This window comes from Geotrypetes seraphini, chromosome 6 (assembly GCF_902459505.1).
Source record: "Geotrypetes seraphini chromosome 6, aGeoSer1.1, whole genome shotgun sequence".
NCBI lineage: Eukaryota > Metazoa > Chordata > Amphibia > Gymnophiona > Dermophiidae > Geotrypetes > Geotrypetes seraphini.
This window is the reverse complement of record NC_047089.1, coordinates 15,473,841-15,493,597: the sequence shown is the minus strand read 5'-3', so window position 1 is coordinate 15,493,597 and position 19,757 is coordinate 15,473,841. Positions and strand designations below refer to the sequence as shown.

Genomic DNA, 19,757 nt, shown 5'->3' with positions numbered 1-19,757 from the left:
ATGCTCAGAATTCTATGAGCGTCAGAGCTGTTGCTGTCACGGCCGGCGCTAAAAACTGCACTATGTTTTTGTAAAAAAAAGGGAGGGGTTATTTTTTTTTGTAATTACATAATTTAATTTTTTGTAATTATTCAATTTTTTTGTAAGCCACTGTGACTTTTTTTTTTTTTCTCTCAAGCAACATTTTTCTCTCAAATGTATAATAACTAAATATTAGGTGCCCTTTTGAGCATTACCCCTTATGTGTCCTAAATGCACACCCACTTGCAATCCAGCAGGTGGCATAGTCTGGCCATTGCACCACGGCACAGAATGCATGGAGGGATGGTTGCGGTGGCCTTTGCTCTTCCTCAAACTTCTCTTACCATTGTGAGGTAGTTATAGTCGGTGGCTTTGCCGAGATTGAGCTTCTTCTTCTGCTCCGGGGTCATTCCTTTTAGCATACAGTAAAACACGTGGTAATTCCTCTCGTCCTGAGCCTGACGAAGAGAAGAGAGGGTCAGTTTTCCTGGGGAAGAGTCGCAAAAAAAAATACTTAAAATGCCCGCGTATGGGTGAAAACGTCAAAGCGTGTGGGATTTGCGCTTCTTTTTTCACGCGAAGACCATCTCTGTGAGGAAATAGCTGGTATCGATGGCCCCTGATCCTTCGCTCCATCCACTCTCCCTTTCCCAGTCTCGTGCTTACACCCAAAGGTTCAGAATCAGATCCAGCAGTGGGCAGGCAAACTAGGAGGAAATACCTAGGCAAATGCCTTGGGCCTAAAGTCAGGTATAAAACAGGAGAACCAAATCCACAAACTCAAAGACGCAAAACAAGGAGTGGAAATGTCCTTTAGAGCAGTGATTCCCAACCCTGTCCTGGAGGAACACCAGGCCAATCGTGTTTTCAGGCTAGCCCTAATGAATATGCATGAGAGAGATTTGCATATGATGGAAGTGATAGGCATGCAAATTTGCTTCATGCATATTCATTAGGGCTAGCCTGAAAACCCAATTGGCCTGGTGTTCCTCCAGGACAGGGTTGGAAACCACTGCCCTAATGAATATGCATGAGAGAGATTTGCATATGATGGAAGTAATAGGCATGCAAATTTGCTTCATGCATATTCATTAGGGCTAGCCTGAAAACCCAATTGGCCTGGTGTTCCTCCAGGACAGGGTTGGAAACCACTGCCCTAATGAATATGCATGAGAGAGATTTGCATATGATGGAAGTGATAGGCATGCAAATTTGCTTCATGCATATTCATTAGAGCTAGCCTGAAAACCCAATTGGCCTGGTGTTCCTCCAGGACAGGGTTGGGAACCACTGCTTTAAAGACTGGTGACTCAATCTGTTTCATAAGTGTCCTTTTATTCATCCAGAAGCTCAAATGGCTCGGCATGTACACGTTTCGGCCCAAATGGCCTGCCTCAGGAGCCTTCAAATTGATATAGACCGATGTATCCATAATGTGCTAAATTCCAAGTTACTTATATAGGACTGTGAGTGATCAAATAAAATTCAAAACGTCTGATGCAGGGATCTCAAAGTCCCTCCTTGAGGGCCGCAATCCAGTCGGGTTTTCAGGATTTCCCCAATGACTATGCATTGAAAGCAGTGCATGCACATAGATCTCATGCATATTCATTGGGGAAATCCTGAAAACCCGACTGGATTGCGGCCCTCAAGGAGGGACTTTGAGACCCTGATGAGAATCGCTGGAGCCACAAAAGGTATCCTACGTATGCTTGCCGAGTCATCGAGCTTCTGGATTCATAAAAGGACGCTTATGAAATAGACTGAGTCCGCCAGTCTTTATAGGACATTTCCACTCCATGTTTTGCATCTGTGGGCCTAAAGTCAACAGAGGACCCACAGACCAGCCGAGCCTCCTGCTTGACCATGGTATATTTTCTGTGGCACTCTTGGGGCCAAAGTAAGGTTTGTCAATCAGTGGTTTTAATTAAGGGAGGCCAGTGGCTGGCAAAAACTTTAAATTGGTGATGAACTGGGAAGCCAAGGAAAGCCTAGGAATTAGGATACTTAGGGGAGGCAGGGAAAAGGTGATTGTGACTAGGAGGGAGGCAGAAAGAGTGTGTGGTGCAGTGGTTAGAGCTACAGCCATTGCACCCTGAGGCTGCGAGTTCAAATCCCCCACTGCTCCCTGTGACCCTGGGCAAGTCACTTAATCCCCCATTGCCCGCCGGGACAGACAGGGAAAAATGCTCAAGTACCTGAATAATTTGTAATCTGCATAGAATTGTAAGATATGCGGAATATAAATACAATATATTCTTCTTTTCTGTATCTCCTCATCAACCCTCGCCTCTAAGTTTTCACTCCTGCCATTGGATACAGCCATGACATGGGAGTTACATAGCAATTCACAAATTAATATCAACGTTACCAGCCAGCGGTGGGAATGCCCACGGAAACCACATTCAACGGTTGAAAGGAGTCAGCGCCTTATTGCTAGAGATGCCAAGTGCTTAAAGCTAAGTAAAAGCCTTAGGTATAGCCTTACTGGGTCAGACCAATGGCCCATCAAGCCCAGTAGCCCACTAGTACCTGGCCAAAACCCAAGGAGTAGCAACATTCCAGCATCTCAAAGAATAGAAAGATTCCGGAACCCCAAATAGGAGCAACATTCCAGCATCTCAAAGAATAGAAAGATTCCGGAACCCCAAATAGGAGCAACATTCCAGCATCTCAAAGAATAGCAAGATTCCGGAACCCCAAATAGGAGCAACATTCCAGCATCTCAAAGAATAGCAAGATTCCGGAACCCCAAATAGGAGCAACATTCCAGCATCTCAAAGAATAGCAAGATTCCGGAACCCCAAATAGGAGCAACATTCCAGCATCTCAAAGAATAGCAAGATTCCGGAACCCCAAATAGGAGCAACATTCCAGCATCTCAAAGAATAGCAAGATTCCGGAACCCCAATGAGAGCAACATTCCAGAGCTGAGATTGTGATGTCATAATGCCTCATTCCACCAATGCCTCAGGGCCAACCTCAGCAGTGATGTTACAATGGCTTAACTGTTGTCATACTGGGTCATACCAATGGTCCATCAAGCCCAATAGCCCGTTCTCACTGTGGCCAATCCAGGTCCCTAGTACCTGGCCAAAACTCAAGGAGTAGCAACATTTCATTCTACCGATCCAGGGCAAGCAGTGGCTTCCCCCATGACTTTCTCAATAATAGACTATGGACTTTTCCTCCAGGAACTTGTCCAACCCTTTCTTAAAACCAGCTACGCTATCCGCTTTTACTGCAACCTCTGGCAATGCGTTCCAGAGCTTAACTATTCTCTGAGTTAATTTTTTTTCCCTCCTATTGGTTTTAAGAGTATTTCCCTGTAACTTCATTGAATGTCCCCTAGTCTTTGTCATTTTTGACGGAGTGAAAAAGCGTTCCAATCGTCCCTGTGCACAGCGGTGGGCTCTGTCTCTACTTGAAATTTGCATTTTTGGAAGTGGCATTTTTTGGTGTCTATGATAAAAAATGAGTGGCTAATCAAATTTTTCTATATCTATTCAAAGAGATAGGTAGGGGAGGGTCATTGGGGTGGGCAGACTAGATGGGCCATGGCCCTTATCTGCCGTCTATTTCTATGTTTCTATGTTTCTATGATTGCCGTCTCTATTGAAACGCTTGAGGCTTTTTCTCCACTTTATTATTAAATGTGGTTTCCGTGGGCAAACCCATCGCTGGTTAGTAACATTGCTATTAATTTGTGAAGTGTGATTTGTTACCAAACTGCGATTATTTGAGTTACACAGCAATTAATTAAATTCATTTTAATAATTTATATTTCACATATTTTACAATTCTATGCAGATTAGAAATTATTCAGGTACTCAAGCCTTTTCCCCTATCTGTCCTGGTGGGCTCACACTCTATCTATACCTGGGGCAAAGGGGGATTAAGTGACTTGCCCAGGGTCACAAGGAGCAGTGCAGGATTCGAACCCACAACCTCAGGGTGCTGAGTCTGCATCATACACTCCCACGTCATTCTGTTGAGAGATGGCCGCCCTCACCTGTCTGCAGACTCTGGATTTCTCCAGCAAGTATTGTTCAATCTTTGCCCCTTCGATGGCTCCTCTTTTGTTGAAATGGATGTCGATGTATTTACCAAATCGGCTGGAGTTGTCATTGCGAATTGTCTTTGCGTTACCGAAAGCTGTAATTTAGTACAAAAAAAAAAGGGTATTAGGCAGCGAGATTTTCCCAACAGCAGGTGTTTCAAATTTGTCATGCCGCCAAATCAAACGTCAAGGCGGTGTACGTCCGAAGGTTCAAAAAAAATACATAAATTTTTAAATATAGAACACTAACCCCCCTCCTTTACAAATGCGTCGCGCGGGTTTTAGCGCCAGCAGTGGCAGTAACTGCTCTGACGCCCATAGAATTCCTAAGAGCGTCGGAGCCGTTACCGCCGCTGCCAGCGCGAAAGCCCGCGCTACGCATTAGTAAAGGAGGAGGTAAGTTTTTAGCTGTCCTACAAAGAATTGACAGGACACACAGACAAACGGGCGCAAGAGAAAAATGGTAGAGCTACGATGTGTAAAGTAAAAGCAGAAACGGGGAAAACACGGGCAACAGGATCAAGTGCCAGAAAGTAAATTTTTAAAAAATCAGAAAAGTCGCGTGCTTAACAGGACGGTTATAGGTTAAAAGCGTCCTTACTCTTGGCTATTTCTTTTGTTTTGGTTTATTGGGGGAGGGGCGGGGGGTTGCTAGCATGTTACCTTCTAAGATGGGGTTGGCCTCCAGAACCTGTTGCTCTATCCAGGAGTGCTGCCCGCTGATGGCAGCCAAAAACTGCAGGATCAGCTTGGTGCTCTCTGTCTTCCCTGCGCCAGACTCGCCGCTGAAAAGAGGAAGAGAGTACGACATGCATCAGCCACGAAAGGCCGGCAAACGCGCTGTCTATGCAGCTTGCGCGAGGTCATTCAAGTGGCCGGAGAGAGGGGATTTATGCAGTTGGCGCTTGCTGCTGGCCCCGGCGCCACGTAAGTCCTTTCGAAAAGTTGGCCTTCAGATCTTTTATTTCTCGCGAAGACGGGATTAAAACTAATGACGCCTTCTGCAGATGGTACCGTTCAGCATTACCAGGCAGAGGGGTGCATTCCTTTGAAATGAGATTCTCCCCCTGTCCGTTTCATGCTGTTGTCGGCCCAGAATGACACGAACCGCTCCCCGGTGACGTAGCGAGAGTGAGAGGCGCCCAGGGCGGTGGCACCTCTCCCCCGCCCTCTTCTCCGTCCATCCCCTTCCCCGCCCCCTCCTGCCGTGCGGGCGTCGCTTCCCTTCCCCCCCCCCGCGCCTCTGCAACATTTCTGGTGCGAGTGGCAACCACCAAGGTGCTGTCACGCCATCATCAGCTCTTCCTCTGATGCCGCATCCTGGGCACGTGTCCAGGAAGTGACATCAGAGGAAGAGCCGGCACTGGGGCGACAACAGGTTGGGAGTTGCTGCTCGCTCCGGGAATGTTACAGAGGTATGGGGGAGAGGAGGGCGGCACCTGGGGTGGACTGCCCCCACCCCCACCCCCACCTTACTACATATAGGGTTCCCAGATTTACCTGGACATGTTCTCCTTTTCAAGGACGGCTTTACAAAACCCGGCACTTTGGGCGAATCTCCTCATACGTGTACATGTTAAATTACATTAAATGGAACCAAAACGCCCCGTCTCTGTTTGCGCGGAGCGCCCACTCACCTAATAATGCAGCACTGGTCTTTATTATTGCGCTGCATGTTGAAGTAACAGTTGTCGGCGATGGCAAAGATGTGCGGCGGCATCTCCCCGATCTTTTTGTTGGTGTACAGCCGGATCTGGTCCGGCGTGTAGATGGGCAGCAGCTGGTAGGGGTTCACTGCCACCAGAATGGAGCCCGTGTAGGTCTGAGTGAAACACAGCAAGGAAAAAAAGTCACTAGGGACCGGATTCAATCAACGGCGCTCAAGATTCAGCGGTGGGGGGGGGGGGGGAAAGAAAAATTGATGCTGGATGGGCGCCCTTTATGGAATCGCTTGTAGTGGCAGCATCTGCCCCCAACGTTGGGTACAAGGATTTGCATCAGCTGAAGCCAGGCGTAAATCCCCGATCCCTGGTATTTTGTAATCCTGTGCGCGTCTTTAGTGAACGTCTCTGACTAGGGTTACCAGGTGGCCTGATTTCCACGGACATGCCCACCTTTTTGAGGATATGTCCGACAGTCTGGAAGGCTCTTTGTCCAGGTTTTGAAAAGCTTTCCGGCTAGCAGCGCCTTTGGGACGGCACCTGAACATGCGCGGATGGAGCATGGTGACATCACACGTACGCGTGAGACATCAACCTCGTCATCTCCCTGGGAACGCCCAGGCTAATTTCTTGTTGCAAACCGCCTAGAACTGAAAGGTATTGGCGGGATAGAAGACATCAACGTCATGTAATTGCATCACACCAGCGCATGTGCAGATGCCTTCCCAACAAGTGACCGGATTGAGGGGGCAGAAGGGGGCGTGACTCGGGTGGAATGGGGTGGACCTGGGGGGTGGGGCCACGGGTCCAGCTTTTCGTTCCCGAAAATCTGGTAACCCTGTCTCTGACCTGGCCATGCTCCTCCAATGGCCACACCCAGTGACGTAGTAAGGGGGGGTCGGTCCGCTCCCAGGTGCCTTCATGGTGGGGGCACCAGCTCCCATCCTCCTCTCCAGCCTCCTTCTCCTTCCAACTCCTCCTAGTATTGCTCTCCTCCAACCCTCTTCCCACATGACAACCAGATCTCTCTTCTTGCCATGCCTTGAGGGTGTGGTCTTGGCTGGTACAGGGCCTTAAGCATTTGCATTTGCTCAAGACCCTGAGCATGGGCAGACCCTGAAGGCTCTGCTCTGGCATATCACCATAACCTCAAGATAAGGTGAGAAAAGAGATCCGGTCATCTCGGGGGTGGGGGGGTGGGAATGAGAGTGGAGAACAGCAATGTCAAGGGGAGGGGGATTATTGGGGAGAATCTTGATTTAGTTTTAAAACCAAATTTTCTAGGGTTCTTGCATATTTTATAAAAGACTTTTGTAAAATATCATTGCAGTTATGCATACGTGGACCCAAACCTCCAGTTTTCAATAGAGATGCCCTCTGCCAATTATTGCAAATATATCTATCACACATTATACCTGTAGATTATCCTGATAAACAGACCGGTATGTTGTCCGTAAGTTCGATATTGAACCTTAATAAATTTTAGGCTTGGAATATCCAATATAAAACCATGCAACTGAACATGTTCACCCAAGCCAAGCAAAATGGCAGAGGCTGCACAAACCACCTTACACCTACGCAAGCCCTAAACTGACCAACACGTTTCTCAGTTTGAGGGACCCACAAGCACCCCTTGGAATTTTGCATTTCTTGCAGACCACATGCTATGAAGCGATGATAACATATCTAATGGTGCCCCGTATGAGAAAAGAAAGAAGGCAGCGATTTATTGCATTCCGAAGGTTAAATGGTAGCGCCATGAGTTACGGACACTGTGAAAAAGCATCTGGGGTGTGACATCACAAACGCTTCTCAACATTAACAGAAAATGGCATGATTGTGTTATGCGTCATACTTACCCTTCCTCCACAGTTAGTCTAAGGTTCCAAATAAAGCAAGGAAAAAGGGAAAGTCATAATACTTTAAAGAACAGCAAAGTTTTTTTTTTTTTTTCAAAAACTTAAAATTGATTCTGAGGTAGCTCACTTTCAAGAGAACCAAATACCCTGGTCGGCCCAGCAGGTCCCTTGATGGCATGCATGAAACAATGGTCCACTCAAACACGATGGAGTAGATAAGTCCAAAGAAAGACTGGTGAACTCTAGATATTCCACGAAATTCTTTATTCCTTAATTCAACATACATGGACTCGACATGCGCATGTTTCAGCCCAAATGGCCTGCTTCAGGAATATCTAGTGTTCACCAGTCTTTCTTTGGACTTATCCACTCCATCGTGTTTGAGTGTTGATCTTGTGGATTTGACTCTCTTGTGTTTTCCTGAAACAATGGTCCAACACAAGGCAAACGGCGATGGTGACACACATATTGGACGGCAAGAGTCGCATTTAAAAGCTTTTATTTCAGAAACCAATGGATGACGTTAAAATGACTCAAGCACTACTAAGCATTTGGTGTGTACATGCCAGCATCTTGATTCATTACGAACCCACAATATTTCCAGTTGTTAATTATTTCATTTTATGTTCTTTGATAAGGTTTGAGAAACCAGCCATAGCATTTTGACTCCTGATGCAGGCCTTAGGGGCCGAAACACGAATTGTGTTGAGTCTTTTTAATGTCATCCATTGGTTTTGTTGTACATGAAAAAGGACATAGTACTGCTTGAAAGGGTCCAGAGAAGAGTGACAAAAATGGTTAAGGGACTGGAGGAGTTGCCGAACAGTGAGAGGCTAGAGAAACTGGGCCTCTTCTCCCTTGAAAAGAGGAGACTGAGAGGGGACATGATGAAAACATTCAAGATACTCAAGGGAAAAGACTTAGTAGATAAAGACAGGTTGTTCACCCTCTCCAAGGTAGGGAGAACGAGAGGACACTCTTTAAAGTTGAAAGGGGACAGATTCTGTACAAACATAAGGAAGTTCTTCTTCAACCAGAGAGTTGTAGAAACCTGGAATGCTCTTCCAGAGGCTGTTATAGGGGAAAACACCCTCCAGGGATTCAAGACAAGGTTAGACAAGTTTCTTCTGAACCAGAATGTACACAGGTAAGGCTAGACTCAAGTAGGGCACTTGTCTTTGACCTGAGAGCTGCCGCGTGAGCGGACTGCTGGGCACGGTGGACCACTGGTCTGACCCAGAGGCAATTCTTATGTTATTATAGGCTTTTACATGTGACTCTTGCAGTCTATTGCTGTTGCCTTGTGTTGGACCTTTGTTTGCAGGGGATTTTGCTCTTCTGGTTTTGAGTCTTGATGCATGAAGCAATGCCATCGCCTCAGCTCAGCAGTTCCCATATCATCACATTTGCAGATGTGATATGACTATTAATACTTTAAAAAGATGTTAAACTATCTCATTTACAGAACTGATTCTCCAAGTTCGCACTTATAACAGACCTGCCAAGTCTCTTGGTTTCAGCAGGAGACTTCCGCTTTTGCGAGTCTTCTCCTGCCCTTCTGCTGATCAGCTATGATCGCTTGCTGAGTTGCTTACCTGTGTGGTGTTAGCAGGAAAGGCCTTCAAAAAGGGCCATTTTCTGCTGTCACAAATTCCAAGGCAGAGGGAAATGACATTTGATAAAGTCCTTTCTTGCTGCCACAGCACGGGGAGTCAACTCCTTTTGCTTCTGGCTGCCAATTGGGTATGCTAGGGGCGGAGCGATAGGCAAGGGCAATCAAGCCATTGTGACATCACTGATGCGGCTAGCTCTTGGGCATTGGTGAAATGAGGCATTATGACATCACAATAGCAGCTCTGGATACTAAGGGGGACTGGTGGTGGACCCTGAATCTCTCGCCGAGTGGGTTGACCTCCTTGGCAGCTCTGCTTTAAGGAAAGTATTTATAAATACTGTACATGACTCTTGCATCCATGACTATTCCCTGCATGAAATTCTAAACCTCACCAGTTGGTTGGGAATCCTCAGAAAAATTGTGGTCCCCCAATCTAGTCCTAGAGGAGTTCCAAACCACTGCTGTTTTCAGAATATTCAAAATGAAAATGCACGACAGATGTGCTTCCAAGGGAGGTACATGCAAATCTGTCTCAGGTATATTCACTGTGGATATCCTGAAACCTAGAGTAGGTAGGAGCTCCTCCCAGAATGGGTCAGGGACCAGGGGATTATCTGCTCCTCATTAATTCCCATGCTGCTCCGACAACCTACGAATGCTTCTAATGCATACCTAAGATTGGGTCCACACTGAACAAAACTACCTAATATGTTATAACACCTGAATCACTGACACTGGATCACTCTGAGCCGTAAAATAACATCTTAGCTTGACTGCAACACTAAGGAATCTTACATTGCAAATCAGAAGTAAGGTTTGAAGAAGGGACCAGAATGGTCTAGAAAGCACAAGTGCTCCATCTTGTGGCTCTTGTGAGAATTACAGGCATCACAACCTTTGAAAATCACAGTTGTCTCCAGTACAGCAGCTCCTAGAATAGTTGAACTACACACATCAGAAATTAGATGGTTCAAAACTCCTCGAATAGTTAACTCCAATTCTTTTGAATCCTGCTTCAGCTGGCATTGGCCTTTAAGAGAAGCGAGCAATATTTGAACACATCTAGCTGTAAGAAAGTTTGACAGAGAAGAGTGGCATGCATTGTTTTTGATATACACTTCTCTCTCCATATTCGCTGTGATAGGGGATTAACAGACCCGCAAATACAGAAAAACCATGAATAACTTTTTCATATGTTGTTCGCTGTTTTCTTTTAAAAACCATTGTGAATAAGGTGAAGCCGCGAATAACATGGCGGGAGACCTGGCCTGTTCCTGAAGGAGAGGCAAAAGACAGTGAAGAAAGTGCTGGGAATCAACGATTTTCTCTGTAAATGCTTGAAATCAGCGATTTCTCTATGCAAACTGATGTAATTTGGGGGGAGGAGCCAGCATGCTAAAAACCGCGAATATGGAGGGAGATTGCTGAAACCGTGAAAACGGAGGGAGAAGTGTACTGCTTAATACAAGAGTTTTAAAGCTGTGTACAATAAAATAGTGATCTCAATTTAGAAATAACTTCTAAGGAGAACACAGGAAAGGGCGAGTTTCAACAAATCAGAGCTATGCATTCAATCTCTCATACATAAGTTTGGGGTTCAACAGCAATATTTCAACATATATACATGCTCTTAGAGCTCTGCTGGACATTTGGGGGAACTATTATAAAAATAGACTGATTTTATAGGAGGAAATGGAAAATGTAAGGAACTCTGAAGCATTAAGACTTCTCAAAGAGCCTCCCATGAGGTAAAAAGCAGGAAATAAAGAGGCAAAAGTTAGGGGCACGATTATGAATGTGAGCTACCTTTAAGATGTGTTATTTCACCACTAATTCATACTATTTTAGCCCAGGTCCCATTTTATGCAATGAAACCTAGTTACTAATAACTGGGGCTAACGGCGAAATGGCCCATATTAATGGGCGCTCATGTTGATAACTTCCCCCTTAAAGAAAAAAAATTAATGTCTCTAGAAATTGAAACCACTGCTGTGGGCTACACGGCTAGAACTAACGCCAGCTCAATGCTGGCGTTAGCGTCTAGCGCGCGCGTCAATTGTCGCGTGCGCTATTCTGCGCGTTAAAGCCCTAACGCCGCTTAGTGAAAGGAGCCCTATGTGTAACAAAAGTGAGCCACTAATAGGACAATCGAGCTATTGTGACATCACTGCTGAGGTTGGCTCTTAGGCACTGGTGGAATGAGGCATTATGACATCACGATAGCAGCTCTGACTACTAAGGGGGAAAGTTGAAACAATGTGAGCTACTGTTAAGATGAGTTATTTACCACTAACTCATACTATTTTAGCCTAGGTCCCATGTTATACAATGAAACCTAGTTACTAATAGCTGGGGTTATCAGGAAAATAATAATAAATTTTATTTTTGTACACCGCTATGCCAATGAGTTCTAGGCGGTTTACATCAAGAAAAGCTCGATAATCAGCAAATCTTATAAATGCACCACATGACATATCATAACTACAATACTAAAACAATTCAGATATGAATTTATCAAATAAGTAGGTTTTCAGTGTTTTTCTAAAAGCATGGTAAGATTGAGCTTGAGGAATTAAGATATTCCACCAGGTGTTCATTTTACTAGCCTGGAATGCTGAAGTTTGATCAAAAAAATCTTGTATAACGACAAGCTTTAGGTGATGGAAATGCAATCCAGTAAGATTTGCGTGTATTCACGTTTGCTCTTTGAAATTCTTTGACACGCAGCTCCTGATTGGTAAGACCCGACTTGAGTACAGGAAGAGGCGGTCAGAGCATACAGCGAGTGATTTCCTTCACTCGCCGGCGCTCCGGCTGCCCTCTCCTGCCTCCCCGGCCTAAAAACTGTATTCGCGGTTTTTCAAAATTCGCGGGGGTTCCTGGAACGGAACCCCCGCATATTCCGGGGGAGTACTGTATATTAGTGATAGGAGGAAGTGCAAAACTGGCACTGTGATCGTCAAGGGGGAGGGGAGGAATATGTAGAATCTAATGACGTACAACAAAAACAAAAAACTGCAGTGATGGTGTGCAAGATGCCAAGTCTTTAATGAACAATCATAAACATAAAACAGTTTGTATCCAAAAGGGTTGATGACCCAGGACCCGGCAGGTCTCTTTGCATATGATACTTTTTAGGACCCCTGAAGAAGGAGGGTTTCTTCGAAACACGGACCATGTCGGTCCTGGTTCATCAATCTTTTGGATACAAACTATTTTATGTTTATGATTGCTCATTAAAGACGTGGCGTCTTGTACACCATCACTGCAATTTTTGCTTTTGTTATTCAATTCAATATTTTTCTGCAGTTTTGTTGGATTCTTTGCTTGTTTTTGTCCTTTGAATCGAATGACGTGAAATTTCTGATCTGTGTTCACAGCTGAAGGGACAGGAGTAGGATCACAAATAGGAACGAAGTGTGACAGATCATGAATGATTTTCAGAGGACTGCGTTCGTGAAGAGCTATCTGATAATAATAATAAAAATAACTTTATTTTTCTATACCGTCATAGTCAAGCGACTTCTAGGCGGTTCACATTGAAAGAAGGCTGGACAGTCAGCAATAACAAGAAGCCTAAAATAAAAAAGTTACATACTAATTGGGGTTCCATGGGTAAAGAATACATGAAAATTGGAGCTTCCTGAGAGATTGAAATAGCGTTTACAGAGGGGAGTATCACAGTGAGAGAGGGTGGTCTGTTTTAGTCAATGAATTTGTCTAATAGGGCGGTTTTAATAGATTTTCGGGTTCATTTATGCCGTTTCTCAGCCAGACTTGCTGTCTATTCGCTTGGAATACGAAGGTTCTATCCAGGAAGGATTTGTATCTGCAGCCTGTGATCTTTGGGTATGCAAAGATATTTTTGTTTCTGGTCGTTCGTGTGGGGTTGTGCAGAATGAAGTGAGTTTGCAGGTAGGAAGGTGCTAGGACCAGACTTGTTTGAAACAGATACATGCAAATTTGAATAGTATTTGCGCTTCTATTGGTAACCAGTGTAGTTTTTTGTAGCAGGTGCTAATGTGGTCTTTTTTTCTTAGTCCGAAGATTAAGCGAACAGAGATGTTTTGTACTAATCTCAATTTTTGTACTGTTTTTCGTGGGATACCCAGGTAGATGATATTGCAGTAATCAAGGATGGACAGGATCAGCGATTGCACCAGCAACCTGAAGGATGTTGGGTCAAAGTAATTTTTAATGGTCCTTAACTTCCATAGCATGTAAAAACATTTTTTCACCAGTAAGTTTGTGTGGTCAGCCATGGTTAGGTGTGTATCTAGAGCGATACCCAGTATTTTTATGGTATTGGATATTGGATATTCGTGGTTGTTTATTTTTAACGATATTCTCGTAATTTTGTCATTGGGGCTTGCCAAAAAGACTTTTGTTTTCTCTGTGTTTAGTTTAAGTTTGAAGGTGGTGGTCCATTTTTCGATTTCTGTTATTGTGTTTGAGAGGTTGTCTATAATTTCATTTGTGATGTCAGTTAAAGGGATTAAAATGGATATGTCATCTGCGTATATATAGTGCTTTAAATTTAGTTTCTGTAGAAGGTGACCTAAGGATGCGATGTAGATGTTGAACAGTGTGGGCGATAGGGGGGAGCCTTGGGGCATGCCTGAAGGGTTTTTCCATGTGTTGGAGTAATGTCTATTGTCGGTTACTAGGTAGGATCTGTTTGTTAGGAATTCTTGGAACCATTTCTTTACCTTTCCTGAAATTCCCATTGCATCAAGGCACAGTAGCATGATCTCATGGTCTACCAGGTCGAACGCACTGCTGAGGTCTAGTTGTAGGATCAGTGCGCTTTTAGCTTTGCTGAAGGAACCTGTCACCAGGAGTGGGATCCCTAGGATAGTAGACTTGGGGGTGGGTCAGTAGAGTGGGCAGATCTGATGGGCTATGGCCCTTATCTGCCGTCATCTTCTATGTTTCTATGAAAAGATTATAAAGGTGGTTTAGTATGGAGGCTATGACCATTTCTGTGTTGTATCCTTTCCTGAATCCTGATTAGTGTTCACTAAGGAAGTTAAATTTGTCTATGTAGTTGACTAGTTGTAGATTGACCAGTCCTTCCTGTATCTTTGTGAAAAGGGGAATACTTGCTATGGGTGTGTAATTGGATGTCAGCGCTGTAGAGGTTTTCTGATCTTTGGGGATAGGAGTGATCAGTATGTGTCCCGTATCCTTGTTTAATGTTCCATTTGTAAGGGCAGTTAGCCATGTAAATAGTTCCTTTTTGAAGTCTGGTGGGGCAACTGTCATGATTTTGGGGGGACATGCGTCAAGTAGACAGTTTGATTTGGTGTATTTGCTGAATAAATTTAAGAACTGATGCCAGTTTGGGAACTCGAAGTGGTCCCAGATCATGTCTGCTCTGGAGTCTTGGTCGTGGGGTTCGAGGTAGTGAAGTGTATTTGTTGTGGGTGTGGGCAGAGTAGCTCTTAGGTCTAAGATTTTATTTTGAAAAAAGTTGGCTAGGATCTATATTAAAGGGAGACAAAGCAATTGGGCTGAATGGGATGCATCCAAGGGTACTGAAGGAACTTAGAGAGGTTCTGACAGGTTCATTGTCTGGCACACAACAGAAGACAAATCCACTGCAGATCCGGTAGCAAACAAAACAACAGCAGAGGAGACGAAGAAACATACATCGATGGCATCCCGACAAATGGATTTATTGATTCCAAAAGTCAACTCAACATGATTCGTGTTTCGGCAGCGAGGCCTCTCTGAACGATAACAGGGTAGTCGTTCCTCACATCTCTAAGGCACATTTTGCGTCAACTAGAGATTGTGCATTCTTTTATTTAGTTCCGCGGTTATGGAATAACCTGCCCATAGACTTGAGAAAAGAAGCATCCTGTATCAATTTTAAAAGATGTTTGAAAGCACATTTTTTTCAATTGGCTTTCTCAAATTAGAATGGAGTTAGGGACTGTGATCTGTGTTTATGTAATGGTTGATTTTGTAATGGAGAATTTTTAACTGTATGTATAAATTATGGTTCATTGAGATTTGAGTGTTTTATTGTTTTGTCATTAGAACAGTTTTATTGAGATGTAGTTTGTTATAATATTTATGAAGAAAAATTTTATTAAAAACTTTTGGTCTTAATCTTTCCTTTTCTATTTTTAATGGAGTTCTTTTCTTGATGAATGTGATTTATGCATTGTAAACCGCTTGGATCCTTTTAGGCCGTTATGCAGTATATAAAGTTTTTAAATTAAAAATAAAATTTAAAAAATATACGAATCAATAAAAAATAGAATAAATAGTAATTAATGAATAATTAAAATAAAACCATATGTGAATGTGACTAAAATATAACAAGCCAAATAAATAATGTAACAATAAAATAATTCATAAGAAATTATATTGCACAAAAAATATATCTGCTTTAATGTACTGTAACCATACCACCTGTGCAAAACATATATAAATAATAAAAAAATCTATAAACACGATGTGTAATAAATAGAAAACTCATAAAAAAAGACAAACTAAAACAGCATTATACAGGATAATATATATAGTATACATTAAAAAAAATTAAACTGATGAATAAAAGAGATGCATACAAAACCAAGAGATCACTGGTTGTATCTTGTTCCTCATCTGAATAAAAACCCTAAGCAAACCAATAAAAGCATCATACAAAACCCCTCTTCGTGTTCATTATCATCTGTGGTGTACACACAATTTGGTTCAAGTCCTTTAATATATTCTCTTTTTTTAGTTTTCTTGACAAGGTGTTGATTCATTCCTAAGATAGAGGTTCCCATCAATACTTCAGGTATTCTGTGTTTTGTGTTTTTTTTTGTCATTTTACATTTACAATCCTTCAAAAAAAAAACCAAAATAGTCTCCATAGACGGAGTCAAACAGAAGATACCAAATCACAAGAAGAAACAACATCTTTATAAACTCTATCAGGAGAATGAAAAAAATTGAGGAAGATGGGAGGTATATTCTTTATTCAATAATGTTATTCCTGTTATTTAATCTCCGACCCTAGATCTACTCTTTAATGCTTTATAGGATTTGCCTATGTTTACATATTTATATTTTAATGATGCTCTTTTTGAATCAATAAATCTATTTGTTGAGATGCCATAGGCCCGCTGTCTGATCTTTTCAATGTATCTTTGGAGTCAACAGTGGTCCCAGAAGACTGAAGAACGGCGGATGTGCAACTACAGTCCAGTTAGTTTGACCTCTATGGTAAGTAAATTAATGGCAATGCTTCTAAAACAGAGACTAGTGCGGTCAAACTCTTTACACCCTGGACTGTGAAGACAGACCCTGGCTTTATACATGCCTCCAGAAGTGGAAAGTTGGCTCCTCCTCCCCTGTGACTGACAGAAGAGACCATCCCCTATTAAATCGCCCTATCCAGAGATTTCCTTAGGAGCTGGGGCCACCAGAATGCTCTGCCTGACCTCTAGAGGGCACATGTCTAAGGCCTGTTCGCTATGCTTTTGCTTTTTTCTTTAATAATTGGCAAGCTGCTGACTGGTATACATGCCAGTGGCATAATGGGATCCAGTGACTGAAAAAAATGCAAAACAATGTGCAATGAATACACCGAGTTATATAGGTTTTGCAGGTGGTAGTTCCTTTATCCATTTGTCCAGGTGACTTCTTATTTTGAAACCTAATACACCAAGGGAGCTAGAGAAGTAGCGAACAATGGCCGGTCTCCCCATGAAACCTTATATTAAAACAACAGGAGGTGCTTCATAATTCAGCAGAAGAACATTACCCAAGCTACACTTCAGACGTCTAATGAAAACTTAATGCGCTTTTCCAAGACACTGAGTCACGAAGGCTCACTGACACACACACACACAGTCATACAGCTTGCCTTCCTCAGTCCTGATTACGAGCACAGCACTGACGAGTGTGGCTGATCTGTCCAGAATATGGTTACATAGCAAAAGTCAAACAGAGGCACGTCAGGCTGTCAGCGCTTGCGTACGGGCACAAAGTCCAGGCTGCGTTTAACTAAATCTACCAAGAAGAACTTTTTTTTGCGTCTTATAGCGTAGACACATATTTAAAGTTTAACTATTCTAACATGAGCTTCCAGAGAACACGGGAATAAGGAGTAGGGTCAGGAGTATAGGCAGGTGTTACCAGACACGTCCTCCTTTTAAGGACATGTCCAGGGATCCGGATGGCTTTTCAAAACCCGGTGCTTTGTCCGGGTTTTGAGAAGTTTTCCTCCACACCTCGTCGGACGGGAGGGCATCCGCGCACGCGCAGAAGCCACGCGATGATGTCACACACGGGTGCGCATGACATCATCACATCCACACATGTGCAGATGTCCTCCTGCCTGACGAGAGCAGGCAACGGGGATGGTTGGACCTGGGCAGGCCAGGGGGGTGGGCCTAGGGATCAGGATTTAGGTAACTCTAAGTATAGGGGCAAATTCTAGAAACGGCACTTAAAATTAGGCACCGGTAGGTCTAAGTTAATTAAGAAACGCCATTTAAAACGAGAAAAAAACCCAGCAAAGTTAAAGCGCCTACCACTGAATAAATAAAAGGAATCACATCTACGTAAGCGCTTTATGGTGCTGAACACTACTGTGGGTGTGGCCTGTGTCGGATGTGGCATTAGGGCAACCTAAAGCATCTCTGTAGGCACGATGTGTAGGCCTGAAAAACCCTGACCTACATTTCCTGAGGCGGCAATTCTAGAAACGGCACCATCGCATGATTGACAGACGATCGGCGGCCATTTTTAAGGCGTTCGCCATCGACGGCACTGTTTATAGAATCCAGGCCATAGCGTGTAACTGCAAAGGGGCGTTAACATAGGACGGGTATGGGCGGGTCGCGGGGGTGTCAGGTACTCATGTCTAACAGAATTTAGGCACAAGGTTTTATACTAGCCTTTGACACAATGGAAGTTAAACGCTGAAATACCAACTTATGCACCTAACTTTGCCATTATAGATTATTTGCTTAGTGTTCAATAATTTTAGTTTGTTAATTCTAGATCCCTTTCTTGAATCTACCCTGTTTGTGCCTGCGTGTGTGCGTGTGATTTATAGGCAGTGATGTCACAGAGAATTAGAACACTACCAGCCAACATACTGGTGGAGGGTTGGCCTAGTGCAGGATTCGGCAACTTGTGGCTGCAGCTCTTTCAATAGCTAGGCCTCTCCCCTCCCCCCCCCCCCCCCCCCCCCAAACTACTGAAATATCCAGTGGTCCAGCCTTGGGCAGGAGTGTAAATGAGCGAGTCCGTGAACCGCAAATTCCCAGGAGAACACTGTATAGACCAGGAGTCTCAAAGTCCCTCCTCAAGGGCCGCAATCCAGTCAGGTTTTCAGGATTTCCCCAATGACTATGCACGAGATCTATGTGTATGCACTGCTTTCAATGCATATTCATTGGGGAAATCCTGAAAACCCGACTGGATTGCGGCCCTCAAGGAGGGACTTTGAGATCCCTGGTATAGACCAATGTAGGTATTTTATAATTAATATGTGCTTCAATGTTTGGCTCTTAATAACAGAGTTAAATTGTCACATTCCTCTTGTTATAATAATAATAAACAGTTTATATACCGCAGGACCGTGAAGTTCTATGCGGTTTACAATGATTAAAAGATGCTACAAATTGAGTGGAATTAACAATGTTAAAAGCTAGTGATTAACAGCTCTAGAGATCCGTTCTAGGATATACCACAATGTGATCTATGCAGAGCTGCACAGACTTATTTATTTAAAACTTTTTTTTATACCATTTACAAAAAAAAAATTCAACAGTTTACATTAATTAAAACATACATAAGATAAAACCAAACCATATCATAAAATCTACATAATTAAACAATTCCTTCTCCGCAAATGTCAAATGATACATCGCAAGGATGCAATAGCCAATGTGGTTAAGCAGATTCCTTTCTTCAAAAGCTGACTGATAAATCACAAAACTGCAATGACAAACAGCTGAGTTTTTAACCGTTTCTTAAACCGAAACCGGTTTTCACGCAGTCGCAATTGGCCCACCAGAGCATTCCACATTTTAACCCCAGCAATACAGAAAGTCATCGCTCTAGTGCAGGGGTCTCAAAGTCCATCCTTGAGGGCCGCAATCCAGTCGGGTTTTCAGGATTTCCCCAATGAATATGCATGAGATCTATGTGCATGCACTGCTTTCAATGCATATTCATTGGGGAAATCCTGAAAACCCGACTGGATTGCGGCCCTCAAGGAGGGACTTTGAGATCCCTGCTCTAGTGTCTGCAGAAGTTCCTCGCGCCGTTGGAATGAATAGCTTTTGATTTTCAGATCGTAAAGAATTCTAGAAATTCTATGAACATCGAAGCATTTACCTCGCCGGCCCACGTTAGAGACCTGTACCGCAGCTTTATTTATGTAACTATTGATTATCTGCACTGTCTAGCCCGGTCCTCGAGAGCCGTATTCCAGTCAGGTTTTCAGGATTTCCCCAATGAATATGCATGAGATCTATTTGCATGCATTGCTTTCAATGCATATTCATTGGGGAAATCCTGAAAAC

General features: G+C 43.5%; 1 protein-coding gene across 4 annotated transcripts in view; it reads right to left on the bottom strand.

The window, feature by feature from the left end:
* MYO7A (myosin VIIA) overlaps positions 1-19,757 on the bottom strand; it is a 274,560-nt gene that overhangs the window by 192,112 nt on the left and 62,691 nt on the right. For all 4 annotated transcript variants that reach the window (XM_033948255.1, XM_033948254.1, XM_033948252.1 and 1 more), the window contains 4 exons: positions 5,719-5,903; positions 4,745-4,866; positions 4,034-4,176; positions 366-479 (listed from right to left, as the gene is read on the bottom strand). In XM_033948255.1, the coding sequence (XP_033804146.1) occupies positions 366-479; positions 4,034-4,176; positions 4,745-4,866; positions 5,719-5,903 (564 nt within the window). The remainder of the gene's footprint in view (positions 1-365; positions 480-4,033; positions 4,177-4,744; positions 4,867-5,718; positions 5,904-19,757) is intronic.